The sequence below is a fragment of the Dermacentor variabilis genome, chromosome 10, assembly GCF_050947875.1.
Source record: "Dermacentor variabilis isolate Ectoservices chromosome 10, ASM5094787v1, whole genome shotgun sequence".
Lineage (NCBI taxonomy): Eukaryota > Metazoa > Arthropoda > Arachnida > Ixodida > Ixodidae > Dermacentor > Dermacentor variabilis.
In genome coordinates this window covers 3294901-3307273 of record NC_134577.1, presented here as the reverse complement: position 1 = coordinate 3307273, position 12373 = coordinate 3294901, and the positions used below count along the sequence as shown (strand labels likewise).

The 12373-nt window shown below is 44.0% G+C and overlaps 1 protein-coding gene across 6 annotated transcripts in view; it reads left to right on the top strand.

The window, feature by feature from the left end:
* The window catches only part of g (adaptor-related protein complex 3, delta 1 subunit-like garnet), a 285419-nt gene that overhangs the window by 145717 nt on the left and 127329 nt on the right, over positions 1-12373 (top strand). For all 6 annotated transcript variants that reach the window (XM_075671312.1, XM_075671311.1, XM_075671310.1 and 3 more), the window contains exon 22: positions 2936-3028. In XM_075671312.1, the coding sequence (XP_075527427.1) occupies positions 2936-3028 (93 nt within the window). The remainder of the gene's footprint in view (positions 1-2935; positions 3029-12373) is intronic.

Here is a 12373-nt window from a genome sequence, read left to right as displayed (position 1 = left end):
ACGATGGCATTACTGTCAAAGTTTTAAAAGATAACGTTGACCTCCTCTGCCCTGTTCTTACGACCATATTAAATTTTAATATCGCACGCGGTACATACCCTGAAACTCTAAAGATTGCTAAAGTATCTCCTATATATAAATGCGGTGATAATAATGACCCGGGAAGTTATCGACCAATTTCTGTTTTGAGTGTTATTAATACCGTGTTTGAGAAGGTTATTTCTATTCAATTGAAAGAGTACCTGAGCACAAACAACATTTTAAATGAATCTCAGCATGGCTTCAGAACTGGTCGCTCTACGTCCTCAGCAGTACTAGAGTTGTCGCAGCATATAAACGAAGCACTCCATAATAATGAATTAGCCTTAGTAATATTTCTAGACCTCAAGAAAGCTTTCGATACAGTTATTCATTCCATACTACTAAAGAAACTTGAATACTATGGTTTCAGTGCCAGTACTTTTAATTTATTTTCTAGTTACTTAACCAACCGACAGCAGTTTGTTAAAATTACTAATTTTACGTCTTCGTGTTCTTTTGTTAAAACTGGTGTGACACAGGGGTCTGTCCTAGGACCAATTTTATTCTATTTGTATGTCAACGATTTTCCTTCAATTCTCACATCTGCCAAAGCTGTCATGTACGTGGACGATACTGCACTAGTGTTTACAGGCAAAACACTTCATGAAGTAATACAGATTGCTAATAAAGAACTAATCTGTGTTTCATCATGGTTTGGAGCAAATAAACTTACACTCAACAAAGCTAAAACTCACTACATGATTTTTCATTCTAGGCATAGTCATGTTAACAGTGCACCTCTGCCAATATATCTTGATAATAGCACTCTGGAGCAGGTGAACACAATTAAATATCTGGGAGTGACACTAGACAGTAGTTTAAACTGGAAGCCACACATTCATAATGTATGTTCGAAGCTAGCGTCAGCGCGTTATGGGCTCTTAAAGGCGAGGCCATGCTTCTATATTTCGGTACTGAAAATAATCTACTTTTCTCTCTTTCATTGTCATATGACATACTGTTGCGAATCATGGTCGTCCACATTTAAAACATATTTGGATCCAATTTTGCGCTTACAAAAGAGAGCGGTGCAGATAATGAAGTTTTCTAGTCCATTCAAATCCAGCAGTCATTTATTTTGCAGGTTGAAAATACTTCCCTTTACCCTATCCTCCGAAATGAAAGTTGCTTTTTTAGTGAATAACATAATATGTCGCAATCACTCATTGTCGTTTAGTATATTTGTGATTCCTACACGAAATACTAGACATGCCACTAACATAAATTTCAATTTACCAGTTACCCGAAACACATACGGTCAAAGACTAATTCAGTATCATGGTACAAAAATATGGAATGCCTTACCAATAGAAGTGAAGAGTGCCAGTAACTTTTTGTTTTCCATAAAAAGATTATATCTCTCAAACATTAGTTAAGAATGTTGCTTTGCCTTTGTGGTGATATTTTTTTAGTAATACTATTCTATTGTTGCACTGATGTATGTTTTCTTTTTTCCCTCTTGTTTCTCATCCTGTACAATTATGTATAATCAATACGCATTTGTTCATCACTGTCCTGATCGCCGCAGCACAAACGCATGTATACCACATGGGCCCACACTAGCCTTGGCTATGGGCCCAACAGTTGTTTGCTTATGTTGATGTACAAATTTATGATAAAATAAATAATGTCTAATGTCTAATGTCTAAATTGTGACTAAAAAGAAGATACATGTGAGGGGGGGGTATAAGCATCATGCTGTCTGTTGGGGGGGAGGGGGGGCTTGTGAAGAGATATATGCCAATACCAGACACTTCAGTGCCAAGGTGAGCAGCTATTTTCACTGTCTGAAAGAATGGTGACCTACAAGACAGTGTTGCTGCTCCCTGAACATTTCAAGCAGCTATCCTTCCTTCATGGCAACATTAAATAACTGCAGTTGTGATACTGTCAAGCAAAAGTGTTGTACTGCAGAATTTTGTTGACCACAAAGCATAATTTTCCTGTACATTATTTGCTTTTTGTTCTTTTGGTGGTGAAAATTTGCACTTTTGCTAATGCAGTAGTAATTTCAAAAAAAAAATTATTCAAAAGATATTTGATTCGATTTGCACTTGGTTCTCATTATTCAAATTCACTTTAAGAATGAAAATCTTATATTCGCACACTTTAAAAAAAAAAGGCATGGTGCTAAAGCCTATGGTGGTCTCGCGGTACCAGACGCCACTTATGCTTACGCACCCACTATGGTTGTGTTGCCAAAACCGGAGTCCGTTGAACACTTGACAGGACAAGAAGGAAAAACATGTCACCCCCGCATTTCCAAGAAAAGTGAACAATTGGAAAGGCCTATCTAGCAGCTTTTAGCAGCACAGTCATTGTATGGCCTTGCAACGACTGCATCAGGCTGACTAAGTTCTTTGTAATGCCTTGGACTGCTACATCTGCTTTCAGTGTTGTGATCAGTTTCCATTTTCGCATCCGAAGCTACATTGCTCTTGGTGCACATTTTGAATGAGTTGTATACAAGGGTCTGAACTTATAATTATTTTGGGTCAGTTTCGAGGAATTGAGGTTTCATGCCATAATTGTGGAGACGACACCTGCCTAAAAAAGCAAATATATATATATATATATATATATATATATATATATATATATATATATATATATATATATATATATATATATATGTGACAAGATGTTTGTGTTAGTACTCCCTTAAACGGGTTTCAAAATCAGTAAAGCTTTTTAGTGCACTCTTGCGCAAGTGTCTGTGCTTCAGTGCTAGTGTAGCTTCCGGATTAGCTTTGTTTAATGTTTACTCTGTTTTTTCAAGAAATTAGTAAATTAAGGCTTGTGCTTTGTGAGAGCACAATCTCTGAATCCATCACTCACTGTTCTCGCTGCTCAGGTCTAATTTCATCCGACAAGTATCTTAATGCAAGTCGCAAGGAACGAGATGTGGCAGATGGTGGCAAGAAGAAGAAGAAGAAGCTGAAGAAAGGCAAGTCATTGCGATTTTCTTCTCTGCTAGCACATTTAGAGTAAAGGAGTGGGCTTTCGAAATTGGCCTCAAAAAGAAAAAAAAAAGCATTCATCACTATCAGAGGTCTTCTCAATGCTGTGCCTTCGTGCTTGGCAGGTCTTTTATTGTCCTCATATATACTTTGCTTGATTTGGCATGCCCTCAGTTTTACATTCACGCAGTTTTCATGGTCAGGAAAGAGATGTCACCCTCACACTTTCATAATTAATCTGAATACCTTTATTCACACTAAATGACCAAATCAGTATGTGCTAACTCCAATAAAGTTTCGAAAGGCGCTCAGCAAAAGGCAAGCTGTGGTAGAGAGTGTGACAAGCATTACAAGTTTGCAGTAATGCTTATTCTACACTGGATGCCTCATGAATTGGAACATATTGGTGCCAGACCTAAAGTTGATGTCCTATTTCTTGCTAAGAACTAACTTGAATGTGTCTGCATTTGTGTCCAAAGAAAGCTGCTGGAGTGTTGCATTAAACTTTGCAAGGAGTTAATCTAATGTTTTCAGGGTGTCTACCAACCGGGAAAACCGGGAATTCTCGGGGTTATTGAGTAGTATGGAAAAACTCGGGGAATTTGTGCCTCTATCAGGGAAAATTAGCTGTAATTTTATCGAAAGGGTCGAAATTCGCGGTAGTGCTGGCTCGAGTAACAGACAGGAATCGTAATGAATCGTCTTTGACGCCCTGTTGTCGGCTGGAGGAGTTGCCAGTGTACAGTCAAGGACCGACTTTCCGGATTCCCGATAATTTGGACGGCTTCGCGGCACCACCACGTACCCCATAGAGTCAATGTAGCAGAACGTATGAAATTTCTGACGCAGGAACTCTTCGCCGTCCAATTATCCGGACGTTTTGCCGTGACTGCAGGTCCAAAATGGCATTAATCAAAGCCACCACCGCTGCCATTTTGATTACCTCGCCGCCTCGAACCGGCGCTCTCGCATGCAGATCCGCTGGCAGCTGTAGCCACCACTGCGGCAATGCTATGCCTAGCTGCTTCGATGTTCTCTATGGAGCATCCTGCTGTTGGGTGCCGTGTTTTTTATTGAAAGAATTCTCTGCTGTCAGAAATGCCACAGACTCCACCTTTGTGGGCCTCACGATTGGCTTAGAAGCTTGGAAAGCACAGTGCGTTGCATAATGCCGGTTCCTGAAAGTCAGCTTTGTCTCTGTACAGAAATGTTACTTCGTGAAGCATGCACAAAAGTATTGCAGAGAAGCATAAGGAGAGTGTGAAGGGGCTGTTGTCCCAAGACACAGTATGTATTCCTTAATTGCACACGCGTGCACCTGGTATTTCCTGTCACAGTATGAGCACAAATATGCCTAATACGTGTAACGACAGGCCTGCAGACCGTTTTCGAATGTGCATGTGGTGAATTGAGCCCTTAAGGGCAGTAAATGACGTGCATTTATTTTTCGCAACCGGCCGATTTTTCGGATATTTTCACGACCCCTAGGGAGTTAAAAAAATCGGACATGGACTGTGCAACTGACCAAAAAGATGCTTGAAATGGTCCATGGGGTGAACGAGTGGCGGAAGGCGGACAAAAACGGAAAGGACCTACGCATTGGGGAATGAACGGGAAAGGAAGCATGCTGCCGCCGTTTTGAGTTCAAAAAACAAAGTGTTGGCTGATGCTGAAATGCAAATGTTCCTCATCCAAACCAAATAAACTATCTAAAGCAGTGAAACATAGTACTGAGGCATCGTTGCGGGCTGAGAGTATGTCAGGACAGTTGAGGTTGACTTACGAGCTGTTGAGAAAGAATCTCAATTGTGACAAAGTTCGGGCCTCATGCCACTGAGCTTGCTATCAGTTGATAGAAATACCTCATATTCGAAAATATTTGCTTCTGTATTCATCTTCTTTTTATTAAGAACAAATTAAAAGGACGTCACACACAATCACTCCTCTTGGTAAACACACAAGGTGATAGCCTGGAAGATCAGGCTGACTTTCATAGTGAACATCTTGAATACATCTCTAGTGCATCACACTACACAGAACACTTCATGAAGTTCAAAGAATGCACAAAGTGATAGCCCCTCGAGCGCAAATGTGCACGAAATGAGGCATACAATCGACCATTTTCTCTTTCTGAACTTAAGGCACTTCTCAAGTGTTGCAACAACTCAGCACTGGGTGGCGATCGTATAATATACAAAATGATTAAGCACCTGCAGCCTGAAACTCTAAATACACTTTTAAGTCTTTTCAATTCCATGTGAGCAGCTGGTTATATTCCATCGTCATGGAAGAAAAGTGTGATCATTCTTATAATTAAACAAGGACATGCTGTCTTTGCAAGCTATTCGAAAAAATGGTAAACCGGCACTTGATCTGTGGGCTAGAAAGCAGAGAAATCCTAGACCCCTTCCACTGTGGTTTCAGGGAAGGTATGTCCACAATAAACCACCTTGTTCGCATTGAGTGAGGTATTAGAGATGCTTTTATACACAAGCAGTTCTGTCTCTCCGTATTTGTGGACCTAGAGAGGGTTTACGATACCACATGGCGCTACAGAATTTTCCGAGATCGTTCTTCAATGAGAGTCCGTGGCATCCTGTTAAACACAATCAAAAGTTACCTCTCTAATCACACATTCCGTGTATGAGTGGGTCATGTTTTGTCTAGGCCCTTCACCCAAGAGACTGGTGTACCACAAGGGGGTGTGCTTAGTTGCATCCTACTTATTGTAAAAAATGAGTTGTTTACATACAGTCATCCCACACACAATGTTTCATTCTGTTTATGTCGATGATGTGCAAATAGGCTTCAAGTCATGCAATATTGCCATCTGCGAACAACAGGTGCAGCTTGTGAGGATGCGCGACTCTCACGCGTCCCCTGATATGTTGTTTTCTCGCATAGCTCCCTTCTCCTGTAATCCGGCTCGCCGCGTGGCTTCACTGCAGCGGTCGGTATGCTTGCAGGGTAGTACGAGAGATGGCGTGAGTGCTGCTCTGCTAGCGCCACTTAACGGCGGGGCTACTTAGGCGCAAAAAGGAGCAGGCGCTTCGTCTTTGGCTCGGGGTCGGCAAGTGGTGCAGACGTTCTGTGCTTGCGCCGATCCATGCTTCTGTGAGACCATCTCGCGAGGCCTACCTCAGAACGGACAGACATGATCGTTCTAACATGCTACCGTTCGCGTGGCTGTACACGCGAACGACCAGGCATTGGTGTCCAGCATGGGGCGAACATACTTGCTCATTATTCGGTTGCGGTGAGTCGGACTTCCACGATTTATCGCGCGCCCATTGGCATGCTTTGTGGATAACAACTCGGCAAGCAGGCATTAGTCTATGAAAGGTGCAATAAATGCCCTTGTGATTGTTTGCACTACTCTGTTCTCATTCCTTTGTTGCAAGGGCACGGGTGAGAACCCCACAAGCTTGGAATAAACAAATCGTCAAAATGGGCAGATGAAAATGGTTTTGAAGTAAGCTCCCACGAGAGCACTTGTGTACTCTTTACAAACAAGAGAAGCGTAACGCCATTCTTAAGTATCAAAATCGATGGACACAAGCTCTCTGTGAGCAGCGCGCATAAGTTTCTAGGAATTATTTTAGACTCGTATTTATACCTCATGTTAAGCCTCTGAGGACAAAATGCCTTAAGACAATGAACATTTTAAAACTTTTACCGCGTACAAAATGGGGCAGGGATGGAAAGTGTCTCCTGAACTTGTATAGCAGTCTTGTCCACTCACACCTTGACTACAGAGCTATACAGTAAAAGATCGTTTATTCAGATTCCGCAGGGATGCTACGAAAATTCAAATTATACAAAATTTGAACTAATTAAACTGAGAAAAAAATTGCTCGGTTAAGGTGCGTACAGTAAAAGCTCGTTAATGCACAACTCATGCCAAAGTTAGGCATGGATTCAGCAAGGGCATGTCAATCACTAGTCGACTAGTTACGATGGTTAATGACTTTCTCAGCGTACTGGATAACTCTGGACAGATCGATGTTCTTTTTTTGAATATGGCAAAATCTTTTGGCAAGGTACAGCATTCAAAGCTTATTTATAATTTGCAGTTGATTGGTCTTCCACCGTATCTTGTTGAATGGGTCAAAGCATACTTAAGTGGTAGAACGCAGTCTGTTGATGTTAGAATAAAAACAGGAACAGCGCAACACAGGACGAGCGAGTAAACAGGACAGAGTGCTGACTAGCAACCAAATGCTTTATTTGTAGAAGCAGCATACAAATACATCATGAAGGTGACATAAAGAATAGAGAAAGAAGGATAAGTGTCAGCCACGAAGATAATCAATTTCTTTTGTTGAGAGCGAGAGGGACGCAGAGCTTACGCTCGTGTAGCCACTTCTGAATATACAATATGCTTCAAAGATTTCCCGTGCACGCTTTTCACTATATCTGCCGATTATTTCGCACTTGTTAAAGATCGGGGTGCAACCACACGTCTTACAGTGCGCAGCTAGATGACTGTACGGGTTTCCTTTTAGTGAAGCGGCATGCTAGCGCAGGAGATCATTAATGCATCTCCTTGTTTACCAGATATAGCAAAGTTTACAATCAAGTGGGATTTTATAGACGACCTGCGTTGTACAGTTAATAAAGCCCTGAACATGATTCTTATAGCAGCTTTTGCTCACGACAGTATCCTCCCTATTGACTATTTTGCACAACCCGCTCAGTTTTTTAGGGGCATTGCACACCACCCTCACTCCTGCCTTGGCCGCAATTTTTATAATGTTATGAGAAACACGGTGTACATAAGGAATGACGGCAAGCCTAGATCTGGAAAGCGATGACTGCAAAGTTTGTTTTCCGGCATTCTTCAACTCTTTTACAAGGTCACCAGCAACACTGCACAAAACGCTGGTCGGGTAGCCTGCTGATGTTAGTCTGTTGACTTGTGCTGAAAAGCTCTGTTCAACAGAGTGCTCGCACAAGCGCTTCAAAGCAGCTCGCAAACATGCCTTAGCGATGCCGCGTTTTACGAGTTTGGAGTGAGCAGACGAAAACGGGAGAAGCCCTTTCTTTGAGCGAGGTGAGTAGCTCCAGCACACGTGATGCGGTTTAAAAACAATCTCAATGTCTAAAAACTTTACACGGTTATTAGTGGGCTCTTCCGTTGTTAATGTAAAATCCTTCATAATCGCACTGAAGGCGTCAATAATTGTCTTGGATGTTAACTCCATGTCACAAAGGTCAACTGGATAAAATACTAAAAAGTCGTCTACAAAGCAAAATATTCTTATGGTGGTCAGCTGTAGGCAAGCGAGTAAGCTCCTGTCATAGCGTGCCAACAAAAGGTTGCTAAGTATGAGTGCCAAACATGAACCTATACACACTCCCTGATTTTGAATTAAAACCTTATTGTCATGACAACTGAACGTGGATTTTAAGTAGTAAGTGAGCATTTCCATGAAGCTGCCGACACTCGTTCCACAGGCATTTTAAAATTTAACTACGCCGTACTTATCGATGCAATCACCGACTTCCGTTAAGATCAGGTTACTTGGTAACGAATAGTACAAGTCCTTGACATCAACGGAAAAGGCGCGGCAGTCTGGTGAGCACTCTCTATGCAAGAATGTAGAGACTTCATGCGGCTTCTGGATGAGGAAAGGGTCGTCCACTTCCAGATTTCCCAGGAATTTTTGCAGGAAAGCACCTAGGAGTCGCTGCAAGGTTCCCTGCTCCAACACAGTCACACAAAAAAAGGGGTTTCCACCTTATGTGTTTTTGCCGAGAAGAACAATCAAACAAAACGATCTGCGATGTTTGCAGAGTGCATGTGGTGCCGGGGGTTTCGTATGCAATGTGCTTTCTATATTTCGTTCGCGTTGAAGCGAGAGCTGTATGAAGGTCAATTCGCTTGCTGCTACTGCCGCGATTCCTCACTCCAGCATTTTTCAGCGAGTTTCCGCAGTCATCGAGCGAAATGTATTAATGTTTACTCGTGCGTGCTTGACACCATACTTGTTAATGTAGTTAGTAAGCGAATGTTTACAAGATTATACGGCCGATAAAACTACTATCCTTACTTTGTATAGCTATCCAAGTTTATACAGCCAATAAAACTACCATCCTTACTTTGTATAGCTATCTACTAATGTACTATCGCAATCGATGCATTGCTTTTCAGGCGAAACTGCAACATTTTTTGTTTCTCCGTGCCAGTCAGTGCGATGAATGTGCGGATTGAGCAACAGCCATCTTGACATTGGGCACGTTGGACCACATTGGCCGCGCCCAGTTACATGGCTGCGCCAGTGATTCGAAGTAGAGAAACTGTTATTCACGCCAACGTGACATAGCGTGTGTGTGCGTGTGCTCACGCGACATCAATTGTGGGAGATGTGGGGTTCTCCTCCCGTGCTCTTGGGACAAAGGAACGACAACACAGTAGTGCAAACAATCACAAGGGCATTTATTGTGCCTTTCATAGATCAATGCCTGCTAGCCGAGTTGCTATCCACAAAACATGCCGATGGGCGCGCAACAAATCTAGAAAGTCCGACTCACCGCGACCAGGTAGCGAGTGAATATGTTCGCCCCATGCTGGATCCCAACGCCTGGTTGTTCGCGTGTACGGTCACGCCAACGGTGGCGTGTTCGAAGGCGGCCACGCGAGACGGTCTCGCAAAAGCATGGGTCGGCGCACGCGCGGCACGGCACGTCCGCACCGCTTGATGATCTTGAACCCAAAAAGAGAGCGCCTTCCGCTCCCGCACCCAAGTAACCCCGCCGGTAGCAGCGCAACACTCGCGCCATCTCTCGCGCTGCGCGTCAACCACATCGACCGCTGCGGGCGTCACGCAGGCCACGCGGTGAAGCGGGATTGCAGGAGATGGGGGAAAACAAGATATCTGGGGACGCGCGTGAGTCGCGCATCCCCACACAATCTATATACGCGCCTTAACCGAGTGATATTTTTCTTTGACTTCTTTCATTAGTTCGAATTTCGTCTACAGTAAAACCTTGTTAAACCATACCCGCTTAAACAGTATTTTTGTTTTAAAAGTACTAAAATCAAATCCCCGACTCAGCGGCCATTGAACATAATGTGTTTTGTATCCGCTTAAACTGTAATAGCTTATTGCATGTACGTATCGGTTAACCCGTAGTGTTTCCACTTTTAATCGCGCAAACACAGCGGTGTGTCATCTCCATCGGGTCGCCCGGCAGAACAACAAGACTCAGAGATCGGAACTATGTATCAGACCGACGGCCTCCAAGCACCCTGTGCGTTTGCACATGAAGCCACATAAACATCACCATCATTTCAGCGCCCTGCCAGAGAGCTTGTAGCATTGTGCAAACAAGGACTTGCGTCATACCGAAGCTCAGATAAAAAATGATGCCGGGTGCTCAGCATAGAAGAAAAATTAGACATTGTTCGTGCTATAGAACGTGACACAAAGAAGTTGGTGCTGGCACGCGACAGGCATCTACTGTTGACTACATTGTGTGACATTTGGAATGCGAAGTTGCTCGGCAGCGCTGCTGCAACGGGAGAGTTGTCGGCTACTAGGTTCAACTTTTCGCCATTGTTGCCTCTGTTGCCTAGCGACAGTGATGAGGATGACACGGAAAGTGTCAGCACAGGCGATTCAGGCTCGACAGTGGTAGAAGCCGTGTTACGTCAGCCTCATGAATGCAATTGTGGCAACGAGAACAGCACCTCACAATGAAAAATGCGCCCTGTGACAACTGCAGCGCTACCGTGCCCGTGCGCGGAGAATATGCAGCGCTAACGAAGAATATGCCATGCATGTGTTTGGCAAGAAGAGGGGGCGGGGCGCTGGCCAAAAAGCTGGCTTGCAGCTTCAGTAAGTTTGAGGCCGTGGTCGTCGCTGTTAGGCCGCCGCGCAACCAAACGGAAATAACGTTTTTGTTGCACGGAGTGAATAGATATTGCATGTTTTTTTCCCTTTCATTGTACTCTCTCTGAGTTGCGTTTTTGACAGGTAAGTGGGTGATCTCATGCAATTTCGGTTAAGCAGTACTACCGTTTAATACATACCTTTTCCGAGCTCCGGCCAACTACAATTTAATGAGGTTTCACTGTAATTCTAATTTTCGTAGCATCCTCGCGGATTTCGAATTAACAAGCTTTTGCTGTATGCAGTTTGACGACACTAGCGTCGAAGTGTATAGAGGGCACGGCATTTTGGCTGGCGCAGCACAGGTGTCGTTGCGTGACCGGCTGCACGCGACGCGTGCTGACACTCACCACAGGAACAAGAGTTGCGCTCTAAAATGTACCTTAGGAATGCATCACAACCTGCTGCGATGTTGGTCTCCGTTGTACTTTCGTAGATGCACCTACTGCACGCTGCTGAGTTCCACTATACACATAGGTGGCAACCAAACGCGATGCTTTCCTTTGAGTAATAGCCACGAATCTCAAAGGCTATGTATGCTTTTTGGTACTGCAAGCCCGATAAACGTCACGGTCGCCATGTTATAGTCATTACTTCGTGCCACTTCTTGGCAGAACACCTTGTAGATAAAGAGTGTAGCCTCCAAGATGTGACATGAAAAAGAAAGAGAAAAAGACGCAGCTTCGCTCAAAAGGCGAAGCATCGATTGCGATAGCAAATTAGCAGACAGCGGTATGAAGTAAAGATAGTACTTTTATCAGCTGTATCAACTTGTAAACATTCGCTTGCTAACTAAAATACTAAGCATGGCATCAACGTGCACAGCAAGCATGAACACATCACACCTGATTACTACGGACACTCACTGTCAAAGCGTTGGGGTGAGGAAACGCGGCAACAGCAGTGAGCGAAATGACATTCGTGCTATCGTTTAAAACCAAAGTGAGCGCCGAGAGCACGCAGCACGCACAAATCTGCGAGCTGCCGATGCAACTAGACTTGCCCGCAACGCAGATCGCTCTCAAGGTATGGTCGCACGACCGCTCATAGCTGCCACATGTGCAGTTGCAGCCGGAGAGAATGCCCCCCCTCTCCCACCCCCATTGGCACCTCGTAACGCTGAGTGCCTTGCCTGCGAGAGTGAGAGAGAGAAAACGGTGCGCTTCCTCTTCGCATTCGTCCCTTTCACGCGGGCAAGATTGAGCCGTGATTGTTGGCTCTCGCGACTCCGCTTGCACGCTTTCATTTGCAAATACAGCATAGGGCGCGCGGCGACAGTGATGCCGACGATGGAAATGCACTTTGAGTGTCCATATAATTGCTATCACAATTTAAAAAAAGAAAGAAAAACTGTGTTCGCGTTTTTATCTTGAGGGTCTTGAGAGAGGCACAGAACCGACCTGCAACAGACGGCCACAGATGGAATGAGCAAAGCGA